The sequence below is a fragment of the Pygoscelis adeliae genome, unplaced genomic scaffold, assembly GCF_000699105.1.
Source record: "Pygoscelis adeliae isolate BGI_AS28 unplaced genomic scaffold, ASM69910v1 Scaffold63, whole genome shotgun sequence".
NCBI lineage: Eukaryota > Metazoa > Chordata > Aves > Sphenisciformes > Spheniscidae > Pygoscelis > Pygoscelis adeliae.
Window position 1 is genome coordinate 2,722,688 of NW_008824414.1, and position 26,097 is coordinate 2,748,784.

The window sequence follows — 26,097 nt, forward strand, 5'->3', positions numbered from 1 at the left end:
CAGTATTATAACCTTGGAGAGAATGTTCCCTTTGTTCTTTCTCAATGAACCATAGAGAACCTGATATAACAGCTCAGAACTTTACTTGACAGGACTTGTGATGGCTGAAGAGATGAGAACGACATCAAGTTATAAAGCCCCGGAACTCTATATTGGTATTTCATCCCATTTCAAAACTACCTTGTGGAGGCTGTGAGGGGATTGAGATTAATTTTTGGTATTGTTGGTTGGTTCTTATCTAGTGAAATGTGCAAAAACAACAAGGAATCAAATTTATCCTGGGAAAGTTGGGTTTTTAAGCAGATGAGTGAGTTGCTATCCAGTTTCAGAAGTTTGGGTTGGGTTTGGCATTTTCAGCGTGCCTGAGCATTAATGTCTCACTTTGACTTAGACTGAAGTGTCGGGAACAGCCTTTTCAATTGCCTGTGGAAGACCAGAGGCATCGCAGGGGTTTGTTCTGGGCCAGCTGAGTTGGGAAGTAGCGAGGACAAGGGCAAAGCCATTAGAGGATACCCTTGTGAATGCTCCCCAAAGGAACTGGTCTGTCTGAGATGCTACAGGGTTCTATAACTGTGAATGACAATGGTCTTCAAAGTCTCTAGTTTCGAAAGCTTTTCTAAGCTATTGCCTTCGCACATGTACTTTTATCTGATCTTTCCCATGGAGTTCTACAGTCTATGTGCTGATTTAAGGGGTTACACCATGAAGTGGTCCCACAGAGCTGAACTCAGCAGTAGTACAAGTCACCAGAAACCTTACAGACAACAAACAACTTGGTATCAGTATTATTTGGCTTAGGTCTACAAGCATTACACTTTCTCCTCTGTTGCTCCCCCACGTTGGCCCTCTTCTGCCACTAAGATACAATGAGGTGGTACCAGTAATCACCTTCCACTGCTTGCAGCATGATGCCTTCACTAATGCTGTGATAGTGCGCCCAGTGATAGTGTCACCCTGATGGCCAACAACTGCCTGAAGACATGTGTGACCGGAACTTAAATTTCCTGTTTGCACAGGAGCGGCCACTGCCCTTCCTAGTTGGCAATGCAAGATCAGGCTTAAAGAGCTTGAAAAACACATTTATATATGCTGCTCCTTCAGCCTGTTGTGCATCTTCATTTACAAAGGGAAAACAACACCCCAAAAAACCTAACCTTTTTTTTGTATAATCCAAATAGCATCCTTGCTGATTGAAAACGCTATCTAAGTTACAAATTAACACTTAGATATCTACCTCCCAGCTAAATAGGCTGATGCTTCCTAAGGTCATGTAGTTTAGGTTCCTGGCTAGCTGTTATGAGAGCTTTGAGCAGATTAATGGATGTTGTCCAAGAAAAGCATCTTTGTTATATGGTTGTTCTAGGGTTAGAAATTAAAATTAATTTGTGTAAAACTTGCAGTGAAGAGTAAGCTTTGCCCCAGAAAACTCACCCTTCTCCTCCACATACTTGGTGAGAGATTAATGACCCTTATTAAAAAAAAAAAAAAATTGTTTCAACTTTGTTTATATGATAAAGTAAATGAGAAACAAAAGTTGCTCCTTCAGCAAAAGCCTACAATTTTTGTTGCATAGCTCACTTTTGAAGATGCCCTCTGGTCACTGCACTGTTTCACAGGTGTTTTCCTCAGTGAAGTTGCTCCTGAAATGATTTGGAAGCATACCTTCTGTGAAATCAGACCTTAGTATATGAAAGATTTCAGGGAGTGTACCATATATTAAGTGGTGTTCTCTATGACTTAAAGCAAAAAAGAGTTCATACCCTATGAATGTGGACTGAAAATGCACGACTGCTATTTACAGGCTTACAAAATATTGGCTTGCAGGACAAAAGATGCAGCTGGCCTACAGGGAACTGTACTTATACATTAGTTTGAAATGCATGCAAGCTCTGATCTGACTGAGAGTAAGGTTCTTGCTTCCTAGTTGTTGTGTGAAGGGGTGGCAGTAATTAACTTCTTGGTACCCAACACTAAAAGTGGAAATGCTTGATTAGATAGCTGGGCACTATTTTGTTATCTGCACAAAAAAAAGCAACAGTGCTTTGAAAAGTGCACGCACACTGTCTTGGCAACAATGTCAAAGCCATAAAGTGTATTTTTTTTTCCCCTTCTCTATGTCTCTGGCACTCTGCACCTACATCAGCTCTTCCCACTGAGCGGAGTCATGGCCATACAAAAGGCCATTTCTAAAATATGAGAGGTGTAAAATTCAGTTCCCCAGAATCATCAAGGTGATTAAAAGGCTGAGAGGGACTGGCCTCAGCCACTTCCTCTGTCTTCTGAACCCAAGCCTGAAGCCTTGGTGACCAGTCTAATGTAAATTAATAGCCTCTGCCCACACATGGCTGCATAGGCTGGACTTTGGCTCTGTTTTCAGAAACTAACTTTTTACTGCAGGAAGACTTACTTTCTTTCCAGTTTTCTGTGGTTTTTTTCCTTTCATTTTTTCCTTCCCTTCTTTTTCTTTTTTTTTCTTTTGGGCTTTTTTCTGCAAAGATATCTCCTTTTTGGCAGCCAGTTCTGCAGCGACCTGAAAGAGATGGGAAGCAATGTGAAGAGTTGGTCAAATATTTTCATGTGCAAGGTGTTAGATGTGCTGTAAGAGCGATGAACTAGTGTGTATTTTTCCTCCCCCACTTTCAGCTTTCCAATACTGGGGAAACATGATATCCAATACACGTTGCTTGGTAGCCCTCTATGAATTCCAGAGTGGCTGACCATTACAGAGAAGTCCTCTTGATTTATGCTGAGGGCACTCCCACCTGCAAACTTTAGAACAGGTGCTGACTATCCCAATATATCATTGGGAAAGAGATGATTTCTATGTCCCAAACCATGAGGGCTTTTATGGAGTAAGACCAATTTCTGAAACCACCCAGAAGCACAATATCCTAATGACTTACAACTTAAAGTTCCCTCTGGACCTGGACTCAGATTATGGATTTGTCTTAGCATTTCTAAGGCAGATTTTTTTTTTTTTTAGAGATGGATTTTGAGAGATTGCCCTGAGGCATGTCTAATTTCAATATGTGGCTAAAGACTGAAATTGTTCTAGTGAGTGAGAGAGATTGGATACTGTGACAAACTCTGACAGATGTACACAGATAGCCCAGCATCTTTATTCCTGCAAGCTAGTAGCAGCTGATAACTGGGTACAGCTACATCATTTTCTATAACTTTAGTTCCCGGCCATTTATACTTTATTATCTGAAAAAGGAGAAAGGTGAAATTTGCTGCTTCTACTGTTCTCTTGTTTCCAGGTGCCCTTCATTGTGTTCTCTTGTAAGATCATCTACTCCTGAGTATAGATCAGAAAATCTGTGGCCATTGAAGTTTTTTAATGGACCATTAATATTGGCAGTACCATGAAAGAGTAGAAAATAAACAATTTTCAATTGTAAGATGTTTGCTGTAACAGTAAAAATGTTTGTTTTCTAAAGAATGCCTTTTAATGCATTGAAGATTGGACAGTGGAAGGGGAATGACAAAAAGAGCTATACTTTGCAGCCAGTGAAATTTCATTAGTGGATTTCCCCAAGCATTTCAGTATCTTCCATTTAATTAAATATGGTAATTTAAACCCCAAGCACTGTTCAGTCATATCTTGTGGTGATAAGCAGTGAAGCCTTTCATTCCCTGGGATAGATTAACAGATTGACTAGAGTTCAGAATAGGTTTTTAGTGTCCCAGCAGGCCTGTTGTATCCAAAACCAACAGAGCTACTCAAAGTGTATCCTTTACTGTAGTGCTAGTACCCTGCCAGAAATCCAACCTTGCCACTTCCACCCTCTGCTCTGACTACCAAAGGGTAACCGTAACTGTTTCCAGCATCTCAGGGGTGGGTTTATCCAGCAGGATACCTGTAAGCATACATGCGATTGACAAAAGGTTTTAATTTTAAGCAGTGTTTTTGAGTTCTACTCGTGATACTTTAAGTATATCCAGACTCTGATTGGAATGATTTACTTTCATGTTTTTATACAGATGAATGATACTGAAAGGGGTTATATAGAGTTTCTGTTCTCATGAACCTGCTATAATGGGACTGAATTGTTGAACTGTCCTTATCCTTCTGTCTTGCCTTGATAAGTTTTGTAAGGTGGCAAGAAAAAAAAGTTTGTTTATTTTCAGAACTGCAGAATGAGCTATGGTGCTAAGTCTTGAACTAACTGCTCATGTAGGGAACAGAGGAAAATGGTGCTTGCAGTTAGCACTGAGTGAAATCTACAGTGACACAAGAAGCCAAGTCTAGAAACATGCACAGTGACTGCAGGCAGAGGTTGCATACATCCAAATAACACCTGTACAGTCTCTCTCTTGGATGTCCTGAAAACATATATGTAGTCTGAAATGCCAAGCAGTTTTGGTGAAATGCTCCAAAGCCATTGTGCTGGTTTTGGCTGGGATAGAGTTAGTTTTCTTCATAGTAGCTAGTATGGGGCTGCGTTTTGGATTTGTGCTGGAAACAGGGTTGATAACACAGGGATGTTTTCGGTACTGCTGAGCAGTGCTTACACAGAGTCAAGGCCTTTTCTGTGCCTCACACCACCCCACCAGCGGGCAGGCTGGGGGTGTACAAGAAGCTGGGAGGGGACACAGCCAGGACAGCTGACCCCAACTGGCCAAAGGGACATTCCATACCATATGGCGTCATGCTCAGCATGTAAAGCTGGGGGAATAAGAAGGAAGGGGGGACGTTCAGAGTGATGGCATTTGTCTTCCCAAGTAATGGCTACACGTGTTGGAGCCCTGCTGTCCTGGAGATGGCTGAACACCTGCCTGCCCATGGGAAGTAGGGAATGAATTCCTTGTTTTGCTTTGCTTGTGTGCGTGGCCTTTGCTTTACCTATTTAACTGTCTGTCTCAACCCAGGAGTTTTCTCACTTTTACCCTTCCGATTCTCTTCCCCCCGATCCCACTGGCAGGGAGTGAGCGAGTGGCTGCATGGTGCTTAGTTGCTGGCTGGGATTAAACCACGACAGCCATGCAGCTGGCAAAGCTGTCAGCATGTGGAGCCTGACTTTTCTGAAGTGGCTCTCTGCTTTCCAAAAGAGAATGACAGAGCAAATATAATTTTTCCTTTTCTGTGTCAGATGCACCTTCTCCTCTATACTCCTTCGGTGTAGCTTCTCCAGCTCTGCTTTCACCTCTGCTTTAAGCAGCTCCATAATTGCAGAGGACTGGGAGCTGGGGTGAAGCTGGTTGTGTATCTAACCTTGAATGGTTTGTACTCTTCTACACAGAACAATTTCCCTTCCAGCTACAAGAAGATGCCTGAAGAATCTGACAAAAGAAGAGGAAAGAAAGGAAAGGGCAAGCAAAGGTTAGTTTGAGATACTAAGCAATTCACCCACATTATAATACAGTTTTTTCCCCTGAAGAAAACTTCATAGTGGAAATAAAAGCAGATGTCTTCCTAAATTCTTTTAGACTGTCCTTTTCTTTGCTAGGTTGCCTCCTTTTGAAATGATGCTGAAAGCACTTAGAAAACTCTTAATATTGGGGAAGAGAATGTGCATCAGTAAGAACACATGAATTTTAGTCTCCTTTTTTCTAGTCTTGCTGTAGGACTCCTGTCATGCTAGTGATGACTCTTCCCCAGTAATGTTTTCTTCTGAGGCTGAAAAGACATTTTCCTCTAAACTGATATCCTACAAATTGACTTTTCTATTCATACATCAGTTCCAGTGTGTTTCCAAACTCTTGCAGTGCAAATCCCCTTTTTTGGGAAAGAGAGGGGCACTAAAACAGAGTGCGGCCTATGAATGGAAATTCCTGATGTTGGTTTATGAGCCAAGCATATGAAAACCCCCAGCTGCCAGTAGGACTCACTCATGTTCTATGTTCCTCAGCCATAGAAAGCTTGGTGTTGGTTCAGGCAAGCTAATACTTGAGGTAAATGTTCTTCCTCAAGAATAAGGCCTTCACTCATTCCTCAAAAGAAGACCTTACTTGAACTTCTTGTCTTTATTAGTGTTGTAGGCATAAATGAAATGCAGGGATAGAGTGAGTCTGGGAATTCTGGATCTCCAGTTGTGGCGGGTGAGAGACAGCCTCAGAGAGCCTTGTAATTCTGGCTCTAAAACCATTTTGAACAGAAACACTTTATACGCACATAGCCTAGTGTTCCTGGAGAGAAAATGTGCTTTCTTTGAGTATTAACTCTACAGGAAGAAGCTATTTTGAAATCTAAGACAAAAAAAAAGTTTCTTCCAGAAAACAGGACTATCTGAGATGGGAAGAGATGCCATCCCCATGTCCCAGAGTAGCATGCCAAACGTTGGACTGCCTTTTTTCATCACTTGTATGTAACATGCAGTATGCTGTAAATGTGCTTCACCCTATCCTACCCCCCTAGCTTAAGGACATTTAATTACAACTCTTTCTATAGGCTGATTATTTCTGTAAGGTGATATTTTCTGTCAGTTGGAGGAGATGTTATTTTCATCATGGTGGGCTTGGGACTCTGTCCCATCGAGCTAGCTGAGAGCCAGTGTTCTGGATTCGTTCCCTCTCGCAGGCAAATCCATTTGTGTAGCTTTTAATAATGTAGTGTTCTCCTGGCAAGGCACTTCTGAGCGTTGTTTACTTTTGGGTGTGCACCTGCAAGCAAAGCTTAAGCTGTTAAAAACAACCCCAGTAATCTGTTTCTTGCGGGTATGAATTCAAACGTTGGGTGGGATTTCATAGCTTTATGAGATCTTGAGAAATCTTACAGTTGGCTATACTAGTCATGCATTTCAGTCCATGACTGATATATGCTCCAGTCTTTTTCCACCTGGCAGATGTTGCCCAAGTGTAGTTTAACTCACCGGTTAAACTCACTCACTCTTGTGTTTGTTTTCTGGCAAACACTTCAAAACGTTAGTCTCCACTGAATGTGTTTATGAAAAATCTGCTAGCTTTGTTTGGTGTGGGTTTTTTTAGGGAAGGTGGGTGGTAGAGGTGAAAAGGGGTTGTTGATACTGCTTGGCTCTAGGCATACAACCTAGATTTCTGACTTCAGCCAACAGAGATCATGTTCATAGGCAATGGAGAGCTGCTGGACTAGGAGTCTACCTGTTGAATGGATTCATTGCAGTGAATCATTGTCTGGAGGTGAATACATCTGCCCGTTGTGTAGCTTAACAGAGACAGAGTACCATTTCCATCCCCCTGCATGGTTAACTCGAAATAATCAGAATATTTTTAAGGCTTTGAGGTGCCCAGCTCAAGCGATGGCACTGTGTTTAGCACTTGTGAAAATCCAGTCTGGTAATTTCTAAAAGGAGCATCCAGAATAGTATGAAACAGAGGAAATAAAGACGAGCGTAACTGTAGGCATCTACTTCTATTACTGAAATACAGTTGATATAGTTGTTGTCAAGATAAAAGCATATTTGCAAAATGCTGGATGCTAGAAAGAACAACTCTACACAGCCTCTTGAATCCTTCTCTGATGCTTTAAAGCTATTTGTGATCTATTCATTTGGTAAAAGTGAATAAGATATTACACACAAGGGTGCGCGTGTGAATATTGCAGTACTTGATTGCATTTTACTGTCCCTACCTGGGAAATAGTCAGGGATATTAATTAAATATTAACTAACTACTGGGGATCTCTTGTACTGCCATTCACAATCAGACTGATTACTGGGATTCATGGGGATCTTTAGCTGTTGGTAATAATGAATACTAATTAGCAGCATAGTATTGCACAAGAGTGCCAAGCGAGGATCAGGAGCATATGTTTGCACAGCAGCTGACACTTTTTCTCACTCCTTCTCTAGATGCTGCTGGATCAGATACTGTGATTACAGTAGTGTGGAGATGACTTTGTCCTCCATGCAGCAATTGAATGTAGAACCAAAATCTCGGTAAGTAAGCATCTTTTTTTCTGATAAGTTATTTAATATTGGAAATGAGGGGGAGTGGGAGAGGGGGAATGTGTTTGCTAAATGGCAACTCTCTTGGCTTATTTTCATGGTGACGAGACTTAATGAAGTACAGGAAGAGATCGTAATTTTGCTGGCAGTAGTATAAGGGCAAAGCTAAAAATTGTCACATCTGATGATTATCTTCAGAGCAAAACATAAAAAACCATTAGGGATAGACATCTGGAACAGATGCAGGGAGATTACACTGATGTCTCAATCTTAAATTTCTCTTGAAGAGTATGTAAAGTAGAGAAAAGCTTCTTTTCAGTCAAGAGATGGTATGTATTTTTCTGACTAAACCACCAAGTACTTTGCATCAGGATCTCTTTGGTATATCTTTTTGAAAGGTATTTGTAAAATATCATGAAAGCAGTTTGTGCAGAAGGCCAGCAACATTACAAAGTCAAGTAAGGTCAGAGTTGTCAAAGGATGAAGAAATATAGAATGTATAATAATGCAGCAATGGTTCGTGAAGTGATTAATTTGTATTTTATTTTCCCTAAAGTGTCTTTATCTAAGTCTTATAAAATGCTTGCTTTTTAAATACAGTTCAGCCCTGATTTTTCATGGAGTTTAACTTGGGAGTAACCAAGCCGTTCACAGAAGCTAATATATACAAGAGGTGAAATCTTGTCTCCCCTGAAGTCAAGGACAAAACTCCCATTAACTTCAGTGGGGCCAGGACTTCATTTACTATGTTGCCCAGTAGACCAGTGTGGAACAAAACCAGTTGCCTTAGGGATTTTTAATATGCAGCTGACTCAGTTGAACAAAAAAATGTTCTACTTGCCTGACATTCAGGTAAAATCATGAACATACTGACCTTTCTTTTGCCAGCTGCATTCTGGATATCTGTTAAGGTTATGTGACATACATTTTGCTCTCGGTTGTGTTGGCTAATAAGGGAGAAAAAACGGGCCCCAAAATCTTTGAAAATCAGATAACTGCTAGTGAAAACTAGCTGGGAAAATAGTTCCTTTTTTTTTTTCTTCCAGGTATTTTTCTTTTATGCAGGGGAAAACAGGTAGTAAAACAATCTCTCTAAACTTTTGGCTTCCTTCATTTTTTTTCCTTATGCAAAAAGAAAGCAGATGCCCAGGAAAGACAGCAAAATAGCTGAAGGTGGGAATTCAAAGCTGGGAGTAGGACAGGAAGAATATATTTCTCCAGAACCATGTCCAGTTTTGCTCAGTATAATTTCTTGTAAAGTTCTCTTTCTGAATTGTGTTTATCCTTGTTGGTAGCAGGTCTATAATTAGCCTAAAGTCCCCTGAAGCCTTCTCCAGCAATAAGCCATACTTGCTGGGTGGTTCCCCAGCTGCTCAGAGCAGCCAACAAAGCTGCCTTGACTCTGGCATGTGTTTCTAGTTTAAAGGCTGAAAACTTAACTGACAGGTCTCCTTCACTCTGTCTGGGACAGAACAACAGAGTGGCTTAGATACAGAGGCCGGTGGGGTTGACCTTAGCATACTGTGAACTTGGCTAAAACCAGGAGTATGCCCTGAGCTCAGTTTGTGAGGCACAGAGAGCTGTTTGTAGCAGTTTTCTTGTGTATCTTTGTAAGCAAAATAACTAATGGTTATCGTATTGTGCTTTATGCTGGGCTATTCTGTATTTACATCCCCTCAAACCACATAGATGCTTCTAGCATGCCCCAGGCTTTTCCCTATGATTCCAGGAAGGGCTGAATCCAAAATATTGTTTTACCATACCTGTGTTAGATCATCAGTTGCAGGCAGCTAATAAACACAATAGTCTGTCTCAACAGGGGAGCTTTAAGGACTGGAGAGGTCAGTTTTTGACAGTTTAGTTTTCCTAGCCTGCTAGTAGCCACGATGCCTGGTTCACTCAGGGGCCAAATCCTGCTCCTGTGTGCAGGGCTTCCTGTTCATAATTTCCCTCAATAGACTCATCCTGCTAAGATCGTCCTGGAGGGTGGAATTGGTTCTGAGCGCCAACCATTGCCTTCACTGCTTCAACTGGCCTTAATCACTTTCTCTGTTGACACCCAGATGATCAGAGGAAGAGATCATCAGCCACTTCTATTAGCCAGAGAAGTTAGAAGAGGGATTTTACCAGGAAAAACAACTGTGTTCACTCCAAGAACACATATGATAAACTAAGATACTTCCTTCACTTGAATGTGCCTCTTGTTCAAGCTCGCTTAATGGATCCTTGGCAGTAAATCAAGGCTTAGACCTGCCTGCATAAGAAACTCTTCTCTGCTTAAACTAAACTAATTATTGCTAGACTGTGCTGATACTGAATGCAAACACACTGGAACCAATTTCAGCCTCTGGGGTAGCTTTGGATGCCTATTTTAAACTAAGGCTCTTTAAACTGTTTAATATATATTTCTACTAGTACCTAGCACCAGTCTAACTACATGGATTTTGCAACAGGAGAGCAACTCTTCCTGGCTGAGCTCTTTCCTCTTAGCTCCCTCAGACATTTATCTATGTGTAACTTGCACGCCTGGGCACCTTCCGCTATGACTAAGTGGCTGCACATCCTGAAAGGGAATAAATTTTGGTACGTGAGTTTTGTGGTTTACCTTGGAAGAAAACAATCCTTTCACTTGCAGCAAAAAACTCTTTAACCATAAGGTTCCTGGAGTGCTAGAGGCCATTGTTACGAAAATTACTTAAACAGACATGTTTTGTGGAGATTCTTTCTCCAATCCCATTAACCTTTTGCATTAGAGGATTGACAGTACCTGCTCTGGAGTTTTTTGAGAAAGAATAGCCATTGAACCTCCTGCCTCTTCAGTAGGATAGTCAGGAAACTTGCCTATGATATGCCTGTGTGAGAAACAAAAGATGGAAAAGGAATTAAAATCCATAATTTTTCATCTGGTTGACAAAGATGTTAGATGGTGGGGAAGCATGCTCTACCTCACTTCCTATTCAAAAACAGAGTGCTGTATTCCCTCCTATGATAGTGGCTTCTTGTCCAGTAAATTCATTAGAACAGTTACTAACCCATGTCTCTTGTCCTGTGGCCCACCAAACATTGAAAGTTCTCAGGGAATTTCTTAGGACTGCACATCACTTCACAGCTGAGAGACTTAGCTTAAAGTGTTTATGTTTATAGCTCTGCTCTCTGCTTTCAGGATCTAGCTTTTTTTAAAAATTCATTTTATTTAAATCAGTTTTTGATCTACAAATTCCAGATTGTATTTTTGTGTGAGCATCTTGCCCTTAAAAATTTCTAATGTACTTGCACAAATAGGTGGTGATGAAAGCCGGGGAGGTAGCAATGAGAGGCTTTGTGGTAAGGTTTCATGAATGGCATGGATAACATAGGGTGCTTCCAGACCTTTCAGAAAGAGATTAAAAGAGATAAATAATAATTACAATCTAAAGGACATTTATATTGATAAGAATGTTTCACTTCTTTCACTTTTGTAGCTTTTTGCATTATATCAGTAAGACTTTCTGTTTGCTTGGTAATATCAGGAAGATTTTCTGTTCCAAAGAAAATTCTGACACTTCAGAAAAATCCTCGTGCTACTTTCAAACAGAATGGTAACGTTTTCCTCTAAATGAAATGAAATTTTCCCTTGAGAAGAAAATAGCTCAGAAAGGTCAGTGTGATTCATAAAAATGGCTTTCATTTTTTTAAAACAACTGGTACCTTGAAGGTTTTTCCTAGTCTACTGTTAAGCAGTAGACTCAATTTTAAACTGAGAACCTTGGAACAGAGCATCAGTTATGTTTCTATAATGTGTACAGTTTGGATCCCTAGCTAGTATTAATGTAATACAAATTACAAAAAAATAAACAAACATTCATCTGTGATTGTAAGCTCTGACTTGCGTGTTCAACAATTACTAGTTCTGTATGCAAACAGATGCAAAACTTTGGTTGCTGTATTCCTAGAAACCAGTTTGCATGAACAAAGGCATGTCATTTTTTGTTAGTGTATTTTTTCTTAAAATCTAGTAAGAATGAGATTTTGGCCTCAAACCTGCATCATCTAGTTTATTTAATGTTAGATCATGTTTCATTTTTTACAAACAGCCAGAAAATAGCTCAATTTTATGTTAAATGCAATCTTGTTTTAAATGCTGCTACAAGTGTGGCTTCCAGCAACAAATTTCTCAAAATCTGATATTAAGGCTGTTACTACTTTACTAATGCCAGCTGGGAGGAAGGAAAGGCAATATGCACTGCGGGTGAAGAATCAGTTTGGAGTCTACCACCTACTGAATGTGGTATCAGTGCCAGCTTTCAATATTTATTAGTGTTAGATTTGGTATTTGTATTAGCTTTTCGCTTTTAAATCACTTACAGCTCTTGGAGATGGAAATATTTACCCTTTGGATATGTATGATGAGTGTATATCTGAGTGCTGTAGAAATACTATCAAATTCTCAAATTTGAAAGTGGGTTCCAGTTTGTTTATAAGTTGTATTTTCTGTGATTCTACTTCTCGCAGCTGGTGCAGCTGCTTGGGATGACATGGCTCATCTCATCTTTTTGTAGCAGCTATAGCAATCGCCTGTGTTGAAAAATAACTTGAGGTGAAGAGAAGGCAATGCCAATCTTTTCATACAAGTGAAAAAGTGACTGGGTCTTTGGTTGGGGGCAATGCAGAATGTAAGTTCCCATGGTCATCAGTGACCTGAGAGCAGACAGCTACCACACGTTTCAGTCGTGCTAATTCTTCAGGGACATCTGTTTTTTCTGGACTTCATCCTTTCTTGTGTACTGTTGTTTAGCATATCAATCGCTGTCTAATGGTCAGGGAGTAGTATTCTTAAGTCTCATTTCCCTGCCTGACTTCTTGTGGGTTTTCCTCTTTCTCTTCTAGGTTTAAATGACTACAGCTTCAGTCTTGTAATGCCTGGAAAGCATGTACATGCATGACCCTAATAGACAAATTTAATCTCTTTACGAAACCCTCTGAGTTCAGAGGTTAAACCAGGGATTCATTTGGCCTGTAAATCTGCACAGAAAAATTCAGTCATTGATCTTCCTGGTCAAAAGTCCACTTTTAAATGTAATTAATCTCAATTTTCATTCCCCATTCACTTTTTGGCAGCATTCTACTCAAAGAGCCATCACAATGGGTTGTCTGACACATTTGTCATAAGGTACTAATTTGGATTTAACTGGACATAAAATTCTGTTTTGTATAAGCTTGTTTTATAGTTGTTGATAATGACAAAACAGCAGGATAAAATGAGCAGCCAGCATGCGCTCCATGAACAGCCAAGGGTATTCCCATATCTTTGTTCCATCAGATATGCTACACACCATCTGTGGCTCAAGAGGGTTCCATCAGGGGTGTCCCACATTGAACAGAGAACAGCTCTTGAACTAGGAGGATCTTCCAAACATAGGGAATGACTATGAGCTTGCTTTAAGGTAATAATTGTTCAAATAATTTTAAACTGTCATACCCTTTTGAAACTTCCTAGAAACAGTGAAGCATTCATGATTAGAACCAGCTTAAGGCAGTAATACTGAAATAAAATTAATCCAGATGGTGTAAGAACTTGTTCCAAACTTGAGCCTAGAATGCTATTTTGTTTTGCTGGAGCCAGGAGCTCTGGTGTAGAGGAGGGCTTTATGGTGGAAATCCTTCTTTGTTCCACCTATGCGGCACTAATGGCACAACCGTGCTGTAAACCAAGACTTAACAGAAGGTGGGAGCTGCAGAGGTTCCCATAGTTAGCAAGTAGCCTGAAAATTGAACTGGGGACTAGAGGAGCATTATATCTGGACCTGCATTGTTCATTGACTCCAAAAGTTGAGCTGCAACTACAGTCACTGTAAGGTTTTAGCCCATTAGAGATCACTGGGTGAGAATTTCAGACTGGTGTTTGTTAGATTGCTCTCTTGGTTAGTGAAAAAAGAAAACTACTTGGTCTCCATTTCCTCTAATCTGACCAGCATTTATTTTCAATATTCATAGTACCTTGACACTTCCTTTGCATGTCAGTCAGTGTACTGTTGTACTAGCTGACAGATTACCCACAAAGTTCACACACCCTGATGCTTTCTCTGCATGTCACTGAAAAGGGAGTGCTATGCAAAAACTAAACCGGTGATCAGGAAAGTCTGAAAGAGTTGTTGTATGTTGATGGGGAGAGGAGAATGTAAAAAGCTTAAGCTCTTGGTAAGAAGAATATTGGAGTGTGCAATATATTTGAGAGACATCATACATGTCAGAAACACCTGGTTCCAAGGCAAGTCAAAGATAATGAATCTGTTACTTATTATTGTCTCAATGTTTGCAGGGAAAAAAAATCCAATTGTGCTTTTCCAGCATCTCATAAAAATGTGCAAATGCTAGAACTGGAAGAAGCAACTGTTATTTTCAACATGATTGCTTCAGTGGGAGGGCTGACAATGTGTTAAGGACTGCAAGCAAAAGCAGAGGCAAATTCTATTGTAACCATCAGATTTCATATGGAGGATGCAGTTCTAGTAGAACTGTTTGCCTAAATGAACAAATGAAATTTGTAAAAAGTATGGCTGCTTGGTAAGACTGGACTTGGTGGCTGCACATAAATCAAATAAGGTGAGACAGAAGGGTAGGGCTAGGAAGAAACCTCCACCTTGTGAGAAACTTCAGCAGTACCCTAGGGAAGGAAGCCCTTATAGACTAAAGACCCCAAAGCCTGCTGCTTCCCAGTCTGCAGGCAAGGACCTGAGGATGGTTCTTGTGGGTGACCTGCTCCCTGTTGTGTATTCACAGGCCACTGAACAGAAACTTTTGTTTGGGAGCCTTGCTTGTACTGCTGCAAATCAAACTGATGCCTACTGTGAACTCTGTTTGAGACTCAAAATATCTTTGGGTGAGAGCCACTGCTTTAACAGAACTATGAAATGTTTTTGTGCTGCAGAGGACATTGCTGAAGAAGGGACCTTTAGAAACTGTGGTATGTGAGAAATCCATTAACTGCTTTTCTGGAAAGCAGTTAAATCCTGTCAATGGGAACATAGCATGGGTTTGGTAAACAGCTTTACAGAAAAGACATCTAACTGGAATGAATGGGAGCCCTAAATCTGAATGAAACCAGCTCAACCAGAAGAGTAAGGGGATGAACAAAGATGGAGGAGTGAAAAGAGATGTTCTTCCATTCCCAGCAAAGTAAGAAAAGGATCTAATAAGATTCTTGCACTGTTTCTTGACTTACATTCTGTTCTCTGGTTCACTGTTACTGCTATCCCCTTTTCCAAACGTACTCCTCTTATAACAACTTAGATCTGTCAAGTATAATTTAAAAAGAATGATCTTCTATGGCCTGCAATGCAAACCCTTTTGTCTCTGATTGCGTAGCATAGTTCTGGCTCTTCTGGGCTCAATTTTTGTTTTAGCACACAACCTACATAAATGTCCAGGTTTTAACTAGGTTCAAATGGTTCTTTAACATCTCCAAATCACCACCAGACTTGGTATGAGTCAGCGTGATTGGCAGCCTCTGCTGAAGTCTCTGCTCAGCACCAAATGCTGTGGCACCTCAATTCTGACCTATAAAATAAATTCCTTGTCTGTGTGCTGACCCTACACTGTGCTCGTCTCATCTGCTGCTTCCTCCCCTCCTCATTTCAGGAGCATCACCATTTTTTTCTTAAGTCTTTTCTCTCTATTCCACATTGCTCAGGGATGGTTATAGTTAAGGCTAAATATGGCTGTTGATTTATGAGAACACACCATTGATTTAAACATTTTGCCTGGTAATAGACTCAACAAGTTACTACCTACTCTGTTCTCTGGCATGAGCTTACACATGTTATTCTTTCTTTTTGGCCATGGCTTCTCTAGCTAATTGCATAAAAGGCCTTGTCAGGAAAAATAAAAAATTGTTCTTCGGAGGAAAAAGAGGGTTTAACTCTTTTCAGGGTAAGAAAGGATGTGGGCTGTGTGCAGAAGAAAAGGCATGAGTGATGGCTCTAGGCAGAGGGACAGCGGAGTGTTTTGTGCAGAAAAGGAACGAAAACAAAGGGGGGGGGAACACTTTAAAGAAATAAACCCTTGTTGTTTTGTAGTTCTTGCCTGTTTCTGTAATCCCACCTGAGATGGGTTCTCTCAAACTACTTAAACAGCAGTGTTGGTTTATTTTAGGTGTCTTTGCTGCGGCACTTTCTTTCCTTTCGTGTGTGCTTTCTTTAGCTCTTTGAAAAATCACTTCCAGAAAAAATAACCTACACAAATATAGAATTACTTATAAAACAAGATTAAAGATGACAAGAAGCCTGTGGAAATTAATGGGTTTGGACACTGACATATTACAACTTATGTTTTATCTAAGGTCCTGATCCTCCAAGCATTTGCTTGTATGTGTGATCGTTATGCATGGAAGTAATTCAGCAGAGTGACTTGCAGGGAGAAGTGTTTGGAGGATTGGAAACTTTATTGTTCTGGATAAATATTTGGCTTTAAAAATTTAAGATCAAGTGTTGTGAGACCAACAGTGTGCAAGAAGCAACATTCCCATGGAGGAATGAGTGTGAAAGGTTTGTGGGGAAAGGTGATATCCTTTATTACACTATCATAATGAGAAACAATAGATGGCCTTTTGGGTACCCAATGCCTGCCTTAGATCTGAAATGGTAGAAGTGAGCTTCAAAGCCAAGTAATAGTTGGGAACAGTTGTTGGAGGGGACAGACCTAAACATGGAATGTGGTAATTCTCTTTGATAGTTTTATTACATGTGGTATTTTTGGCTAGGAAAGGTAGACCTTTGGCTGACCCAGTACAGTTGTTCTTAAGCTTCTTTAATTCTTATAGTTAAATAGTTTGTTCTGCTTTGTCATAAAGTTATTTTACCTTTTCAAGGATCCTCCTGGTCTTTTAAGGATAGCAATAGGTAATTAGTGTGCTGGAAAAAAGGGAATCTGCGTTCCCCTTCAGACAGACTTGAGCATGAGCTTTCTCTGCCAGGACTCTTGGTTATCCTGCTTCCTGCTGTAAACCATAGGGCAAAAGGATTTTTTGACCTATTGGTAACTTCAAAATTCTGACAAAAATTATTCCTGGTTTAAAATGGCAAAAGGTATTTCTCCTTGAATTGAATCAGAGACATGGGAAGGTAGCACTGCAAATTACTGCTAAGTTTTTGAATTAATATAAAAGGCAATATGGGCATGAGTAATGCCAAGGAGAAACAAAAAGATTTATTTTACAGTTCCAATATTAGCTTACATTAAAAAAAAATTTGGAAAAATCAGAACAAAAATTTGGCAATATCAACACTCACAAAATGTTCTGGTGCTCTGATTTTGCACGTCCCTCCTTCCCCTCAAAAAATATTGCCAAAAGTTTTTTCAGAGCTCAAATCTGAATTAACTCAGGATTGAGAGAAGTCACATCCTGACCGAGGTAACTGAACCCCTTTGCAAGAGCTAATAACATCCAACCCATACTGAAAGCTTAGACAAACCTAGAGAAGGTATTAAATTTACCCACCATGGCACAGAAATTGAAATAGGGTTGGAAATGGAAAAAGGGATGGGTTATTTAGGTTTTTTGGCTTGACTCCTGCAATGCAGAACAGTCTTGGGCAGAGCTGCTGGTAAAGCCTGGTGTGAGGCGCTCTGCAGTAACAGTGAAAGCATCTCCTGGTAGACCCAAGGACACCTGGATGTTCCATCCCTGCCCTTGGAGGGAATGGTTTCTGAGCAAGGAGCAGGGCATGTCACGGTGTCACACAGCAGTTTCTAGTCCACAGTATTTCTACTGCTGTTGGCCTTGCTAGGCCTACCAGTAACTGCCTTGTTAGTGAGGAATTCATTAAATTGACTGTATGTACTTGTGTTGGGGTAAAATCTTGCTTATCAGAAACAGGCCTGAGAGAACCAGAAATCCCGCCTTTTTGCTTCTCTGAAAGCTACAGAACAAGATACTGACATCCAACGCTGTACCCATGTTTTGCTTCCTAGGTCTACAGTTCTTCTAGTGCCTGTTCTTCTATTTTGGACTTGTTCATCATCCCGTGTTTACCGGAGCCGTGAAGCAGGCTATTTTCCTCCAGGGGCTGTCTCAAAAGGGGGAGCAGCCCTTCACCTTTTTCACAGTCAGACTGTTCCTAGGCTTATTTCCAGTGTCAGCTTCCTGTTGACTGCCTACAGCCTTTTGAGTAATGTGATCCTGTCAACCCGCCTGTAAGGAGAGTGGGTCGAGCAGAGGACGACACCCCCCGCCCCAGGGCCCAGCACCATGTCTGGGGGACTTGGCTGACGGAGTAATGAGTACTCTGGGGCACGCAACTCTCACTATAAACTCTCATCTGTTTTGATTTTCTTCTATCTTTCCATTTTCCTCAGAGCGAGGTCAAAAATACAGAAGCTGGCTCAAAGAAATGCCAGGTCAAATTCCCCTTGCATTTACTGAATTCCTTACCTTTGGTCAGCTTATCCTGCCTTCACAGAATGCCGAATCCTGACTCAAATTGGCAATATTTCCTGTGCTTAGTATTAAACTTAAGAGACTGAAACAATTATGGCCAGTCTTAAGCAAGATTACTTTAACTCAGAATAGAAGCTTTGCGAGAATAGCTTTCCTGCAGAGTCAGCCAGAGGGAATCAACAGTACTTTATTAACACAGTATGAATTCTGTAAAGAGGAAAATAAAGCATGTGATTTTTGTAGCAAGGCCAGCCAAAAGAAATAACTTTCCCTCCAACATCACAAGTTTCTTTGGGATTTGGAGTGAAATGGAGTATAGGGAGCATTTTGTCTTATCGGATTTGTTTGAGAAATTCGAGCAATTGTTTTTGCTTCTAGAAGTCAAGGTGTTAGCGAAACAAAATGCATCTCTATGGAAGGGAAAGCAGGCTGTAAACTGGGCATGGCTGATTTAAATTATTTTGCCATGGCCCATCACTTTAGCCTGAAGATATTGCTTTGGGGGGAGGACTGAGAAGTGAAACCCTGGATAGGGTGCCCACCTGGAAAAGTGCCACTCACACCTCAGCTCTGTCAGCTCTCTCAGGACTTTGCCCTCCTCCTTGTTCTGAAATGTTTTTGCATATGCTGTATTTCTTCTGCCACCACCTGACTGTGAAAGGTACTTGAAGTATTTCAAGGGTATTAGCAGTATTAGCTGATTAAAATCTCTCTGAAATGACTGCGCTCTCCCTGAACCTATTGCTCATATGCTGGATGGGTAGCTGTGTGCACGCATAATAAATTCAACGCACTTGGGGCATGTCAAACTCCCTGTGTGTGCTATGTGGCATATGCACCCTTTATATGTGTCCAGAAAATTGGGGACTAAGAGCCTGAAAATGAACAGAGAAGCTTTGTGCTTTGATCCTTAAATACTGGAATAAATACAGCATGGCATGTAAGAGTAATACGTAGCCTTTTGTGTCAGTGGTTAAAACAACCCAGCCTACCTGATGCAAGTGTGGTAAAATGAGGTGATTCTGGTTTGCAATTGCTTGCGTTCTTTCACAGTGTGATGAAGATGGGTAAACCTGAGGTGATGTTGATGGTGGCATCAGACACATTTCAGTAGCTAGATCTCTGTCTGCCTTATGTCTATGGTATCAATGCAGAAATACAGTCCAGTCTGGTATAACTTTAACTTGCCTTGTTTTTTGCCTCCCTGGATTAAAATGTGCACGCTGTCCTCTTCAACCACTATATCATGGCTGTCCCATTCATGGATCACTGTGCCTCTGACCTGCTGCCTGCCCATGATTTGACTTTAAGCTTTTGTAAAGGACAATGTGTAATCAGCATCTGTCAGGCATCACATTACTGCTTGGGAGAGTGGCTTGCTACTCCATTTAAGACTGATATCGTAGTGCTCTGCTAATGGCACTACTTGTAGCTAAGACTGCATTTCCTTGAAAAGCACTTGTGATGTGGCAGAAAAACTTCAGTGGGGAATGAGAAGCTGAAAATGGCACACAGTATGTTCCCAGGTTTTAAAGAAGGCAACCAAATATGCTGCTCTCTATTTCATTGCTAACATTCTTGTCCACTTCAAGAGATCCAGTTCTCTGTGGTTTGCATGAGTGTTTAAATGAACTATTTAATGATAAATCTAAGGCAATTTCATGCATATGAAAGCAGTCACAGTGCCTGATTTTTCAATGTTCATACCAATTGGCTTGTGCAGCCTTATTTGAATAAATCACAATCAGGTGTACACAGTGTAAAACGAGGAAAAAACTGAGACTGATATTGAAGAATATTGCAGAGAATTTGTATATAAAGTTAGAGATGTTTACAGACTCCTGGTCAATGCTAATAACCAAATAGCTCAGTAGCAAGAAAAATAATTTAGAATCTCTGCTTTGGCAATTTAAAAAAAGTGAGAAAAGACAAGGACAAACATTCCAGATGAGCTCAATTAGAAGCCAGTGTCAGGCTGGTATTAAGAGCATCCATTTACCAACAGTGTTACCTGAAAAATCCAGTCATCTCTGCAGTCTAAGAGACACACTGTAATGCATTGAGATGCCAAGTTCGTTAACCCTCACCTTTTAGTTTTGTGAAAGAAAAATTGGAGTGCTGTATTTCTGTACCTGTTTGGTGTGTCTCTGGTGCATGATCTATAGTCTCCTTAAATTGGCTGAAAACATGGACAATCTTAGAGACCAATAAAGAATCGAATGCCTTTTGTAGGACTCTGGCATTGCCTCTCTAAATGACTGAATTCTGCACGTGCTACTCAGTGGGATGCACTCAAATTTAATCAATTATAAGCACAAAATGGAGCTTTTTTTATTATTGTTTGCTTACATGATGGCTTAATAATGTGCTTTTTAAGCATCTCTTTGGTAGATGGGGCCAGTGCTGCAGAGAGTTGCTGGCAATGTGGCAGAAGAGGTGGACACCTGGCTGGAGACCCAGGGACAGGCATGGGGATGTCCTCTGGGAATCTGGAGCTGGACCTGCAGCCCGTTCTTGGTAGAAGCAAAGTGCCTGAACATCAGCAATTTTCTTCTACCAAAGTGACGTAACAGGTAAGGAGGTGTAGGAAGTGCAACTTGAAGGTTGAGACTTGGAGGGCAGGCTTACTCACTTGCTAAATCTTAGGGCTCTTTTGTATTTTTTTTCAGTACTAGAGATCTAAATGTATTGCTTCACAGGCCTGTATAGGGGATCAGTTGTCTGGAACGGCCTTATTATAGGATAGCAGAGCTCCCCTGGGCAAAGAATGTAAAGATTAGGTTTGGACAGGAATGAAATACAGGCACATACGTGGGAGAGGCTACAATCAGCTGCTCCCACTAGTTCCCAGGCCTCCACAATTGCAAACCTTGCAATACAGAAAGAATAAAACCATGCATTAGACATGATTTCCCAGAAGAGGATGAAGGTGAAATGATGTTTTGGGCATAGCGTTACCCCCTCTGTAGTAGCTATGAGAGCTGAGCCAATGATGGGAAGCACATGTACGCAATATGAAAGATGGCAGAGCTCTGGCTCTGGAATTTGCTCCCTTGGAGCAATTGTATTTTGACTTGGAATACTTTGAGGACTCCTGCAGCTACACAGACTGCAGCCTTTAACTTTTAGCTATGCTTTAAACCAGTATCTTAAAAATTGGTTGCTGGATTAGATGCTTTCCAGAAAAATCTGCAGGAAAAAGCCAGTCTCCCTGTGTGATAGGGAATACAAAACAAGACAGTAAACTTCCTTTCCAAGCCACTACAGGATTATTGAGTCAGTAAGACGCTCTAAGAAGAGAGAGGGGAGTATTTGAACAGATTTTAGTTAAGTGTAATGCAGTTTCCTGGTACTACATAAATATGTCAGTAAATACTGAACCAGCTCTTTTATGGTTCTACGCTCTTTGCTCAAGTCAAGCGATATTGTATTTGGTATGGTATCTTACTGAATGGTACTATGTTGATACAGTTATTTTGTACAAGTAGAGCCTAAGGAGAACTAGCAACCCCCCTTATGCATTGTTAAATATTTCTTACTCAGCCTAGGATGGTAACTCTTAATACTGCTCTTGCATAAGTCCTAAGGATGCCTGACACAGCAGACAAAATGTAGCTAGTTTGTGATGCTAATAGCTGGGTGTGTTTAAAGTAAATTACTATAAATAATTAGATTTTCTGTTGTATCTGCACAGGACTGAAATGCAGCATGACTTAAAAGCCCTGGACTCTGACCTGGATAATAAGAACAACCTGCTTGATGGAGTCTGACTAATCTCCCCTGCGCTGAAATTCTCAGTAAAACTGAAACATATTGACTCTGGAGGGAATGGATGAGACTCAGGTTTCAGGCAAGTTCTTGTTCTGCCCACAGAAATACTATCTTCAAACCTTTTCAGCGTTAAGTCGAGATTCAATCCAAGTATAGGATTTCGATGGATCAACTTTAATGCTAACATGCATTGGGAAGAGTTTACCTAGATGCTTACCAAACCATGCAGCGCACTGCCCACCTAACAAAGAGGTAGTCTGGTGCTCTCAAGGGAAATAATCAGCTCAAAGAAAAAAATACGCCTTGCCTCACGTGCCCTTGACATGCTTGCCAACCCTGGGATTGCAGTCAGTGTACTGCTGTCACCTGGAGCCTGTACCAGGTAGTCCACTATGGAGATCTAGAGGCTGATGGGATAACCTGCTTTCTGCTGCCTGTGTCCTCCCCCCTCAACTGCCCATCATTTCTGCTTAACCCTACTGGAATTTGACTTATGCCTTAACTTGAAGGGCATAAGGTCATCCTATTTAAATGTCTCTGGATGTTTTATTAACCACCTACTTTCACCGAAGTTGTGCTCTCAACCCTAGTGGTACCTTATGGCAGCTGAGTTTGAGTCTAGTTACGTATTTGACATTTGACTTAAAGAGGTGAGCTGTTTTGTCCAAGGTATAGGCGAGGGAGGGCACAGAGAAATGAGACTGGAGGGGAGGTGCTCTCAGTGGTGTGGTAGATGTTACACTGATTTCCAGTGTAAGCCTGGATTTTCTATGCTAGATGACGCAAGTCTCCTGGGTGTGGAATTCACTTGAAATTCAGCACTTAAGTAACTTGTCAACAGTTTGTTAAATAAACATGTTGGCATACTGAAGCAGCAATGCCCTGAATCAGCCTTATATTCCATTAGACACTCTGCTGTTATGGTTCCCAGTATGTAAACTCTGAAAAACCCACTGCCAGTGAAAACAGTGAAACAACTGTATTTCAGAATTAAATATATCCCTCTTCTCTTGTGAGAAAGAATAACAGGCTGTCATTCACAGCCACATTCCCAGCCACAACTTGCATGCCTTCATCCTCTCCATAGTCAAATTCAACTTCCTGACAATCTTTTTTATATATCTACCTGAGCTTGCTTGCTGGCATACGTTTGATGACTGCTCTTTTGTCTTTGCCTTGGACACACTTAAGATTTTCTATCAATCTTTGGTTCTAACCATCCCTATTTTTCAAATTGGTAACTTATAGGGTTGTTTTTTTCAGTTATATGCCTCTCATCCCTCCTTTTCTGATTCTGCCTCTCCAGCTCCTTGTGACTGTTTCTGCTACCCCTTTGCTCTGCTTGTCAGTCCATGCCATGTTTCTTTTTTCCCCACTTGCCTCCTTTCTTCTTTGCATTCTACAGAGCCAAGGCTGAAAATGTCTTTTCTACCTCCTCTGCTTGCTTCTCCAAAGAGATTGTTCTGTGGAGCAAGGGCTGTAACTTGGGAGCCACTGCTCTGTGCTTCGTGTTCGTTTTTATTCTCCTTACTTCTAAGCTTTTCCTTAGTCTTTCTCTTCCCAGAATATCCCTCAAACACCTCGCCTCTGCCAGCCGCTGGCTCTTCAGTACCTCTCTGTCCTTCTACCAGGCACCAGTGGGACTCCTGATTCTTTTTTCTCTGCCTGTTTCTTGTTCCTGTATCCCAGCAGATCTTCATTCACTTTGCATGTTGGAAATGGGGAAGTGGGAAAATTGGTTCTTCCACCTGCTCTGCATTAACTTGCTGGAGAAGATACCTTTCCCTATCACAGTGGAGTGAAGAAGTAGCTGGTCTGGGTATCTTCCTCTTCCCCTTGGGATTCAGTCCCTTCTTCCTTTCTCACTGATTAGGACTATGCTATGCTGGTCAAACCAAGAATAGATCAGATGGTAGAGCAGGCTGCTCTGGGCCAAGCATTGTAGGAATCTAGCTGGATTACTGGAACAGAAACCAGCTCTGAGGTGAAAATCAGGCCTCAGTTATCAGTGTTAAACACCCTGTTTGTCTATTTCTGCCTTCAGAAATCCTGTCTGCTGTGTTAGGACTCTGCTTGAGAAAGCAATAAAGAAAGTGCAGTGTTGGGAGAACTGCAACCCAACACATCAACAGAACAGGGCACACTACTGCAGCATTTTCAAGAAAAAGCCCAATTCAGTCTTTAAAACATGTAGGGCTGTATTATAATAAGCTGCTGGCTAGTGTGAGTCCCTGAATGTAACTGATGTTTGTGTCTGTGTGAGTATCTATGACAACAAATAAATCTAATGTTTGGGAAGTGTCCTTGAGAATATCAGTGGGGGGTTTCTTGCATTATGTAGGTAACACTTAGCATTTTCAGACTTTTAATTCCTAAGTGTTACTACAGATGGGTATGAGTACTTTAGGAAAATGAACTAATTAGTTACAGGATTTTTTTCTTGTTTGCAAATGGGACCAACTCAGAGTAATGCTATTTACTTTAGCTGATTCCAGACTTCTAGACATATAAAGGAGTGAGTATTTTTAGGAGCTTTAATGCTAAGCAGGAGGCTTAGACTCAAGGTCAATGGACTGTGGGTCGCTTTCAGCCATTTCAGGAAGGTAGAAAAGGGGATCTAACCTAAATTTGTCAGTGTTGCTTCTGTAGGGCTACAAATCAAAAAGTAGGAAGCAAATGAAGACAGGAATTCATCGTACAGAATAGTGCTCAGGATGGGCATGCCTGTAAGAACAGGGCTAGAGAAGTGACAGGATAGAACAGAGCAACTTGCCCTTATACTAAGACTGTGTTTTTGGTCCTCTAATTTCTTCTTGCTGAACAGCAACTGTACCACCGAATACACGTGCTGAGGCTTATTGCTTTGGCCTTACTCGTTGCATTCATTTTACTCCCCCATCCCACACCGTGCTCTTAGGAATGAGAGAGTGAGAATAAAGAGGCATCCTGTTTGTATGTGCAGAACTACACCTATAGCTGTCTCCTCACCACACTACCTAACTTGCTAGAACTGGGACTGTAATGGGGAGACTATGGATTCCTATAAAATGTCTGGAAAAGTTATGTGCCAAAAATGGGACTCAAAGTCCAGTCATTGGCAGCACTGCGGGGGAAGGTGGTGCAAGACCTGCTTCCTCTCATCTATTGGTGCCTTATCTGGGGCTTCATGGGGGTTGTCTCTCTCATGTGTGCTCATGTATCTCACTGCTCTTGTCCCACTTGCATTCTAACCTCTAATGATTAACCTTATCTTGGTTCTTGTCTTGTGTGAACAGCTGTGCACTCTCTGCAGTGCACTGGGCAGGGATTGACAGCACCAAAACAGCTGTACTAATTTTCCACTTCTGGTTTTAGCACTTCCTCAGTGTCACTGCCTGACACTATCCATTACAAAGCTCTCTTTCTCAGCTGATCACAGATTTGTCAAGCTATTAACTATTTGGACTGAAAGTTTAGATGTTGAACATTCAATTTACAATATATAGGTCTGAAAATACTGGCTCAAGTGATTCAGTTTTTTCCAAGATGGAGACTAGTTAAAGACATAATTTTGCTTATGCTAAATAAATGAAAATGTCTAATTGGACCCATCCTTTTGCTCCCAAGATTTAGAACAAGGAGTTTCACTTGCCCTTTGGAACAGAAATGTCTTTGTTGTCCCTGTAAAAATCCTACCTCTACAGGCTGAGCTAGTGGGCTCTGGACAATTTTGCCTTTGGTCTACAGTCACCAGAGTGTTTAGACCTTTACAGTTGGAAACTGCAGAGACAAACTGGGACTGAAATGGGGTGGGAAAAAGGTTAAGTCTTTCTGGGCAAAGTGATTTAGAAGCAAGCAGGTTGAAGAGAAAAGTGGAGGAGGAGAGACTGGTCTGAAGAACAACCATACTCATTATGACTTTGCTAATGTGTGACTGTTCAGATCTGAATGAGCTTTTAATGTTGCTAATGCATAATTTATATGCAAGCATGGCAAGAGGTGTGCAATGCAAATCATGCCTGATGAAGAGATGAATATGTGCTTGCAGATGCTTGAAGTTCTGAGCAT

The 26,097-nt window shown here is 41.0% G+C and overlaps 1 protein-coding gene across 1 annotated transcript in view; it reads right to left on the minus strand.

The window, feature by feature from the left end:
- The window catches only part of IQCA1 (IQ motif containing with AAA domain 1), a 102,404-nt gene that overhangs the window by 49,462 nt on the left and 26,845 nt on the right, over nucleotides 1–26,097 (minus strand). Inside the window, exons 7-8 of the mRNA XM_009320845.1 lie at nucleotides 10,633–10,717; nucleotides 2,408–2,530 (exon numbers count right to left, since the gene is read on the minus strand). Of these exons, the coding sequence (XP_009319120.1) occupies nucleotides 2,408–2,530; nucleotides 10,633–10,717 (208 nt within the window). The remainder of the gene's footprint in view (nucleotides 1–2,407; nucleotides 2,531–10,632; nucleotides 10,718–26,097) is intronic.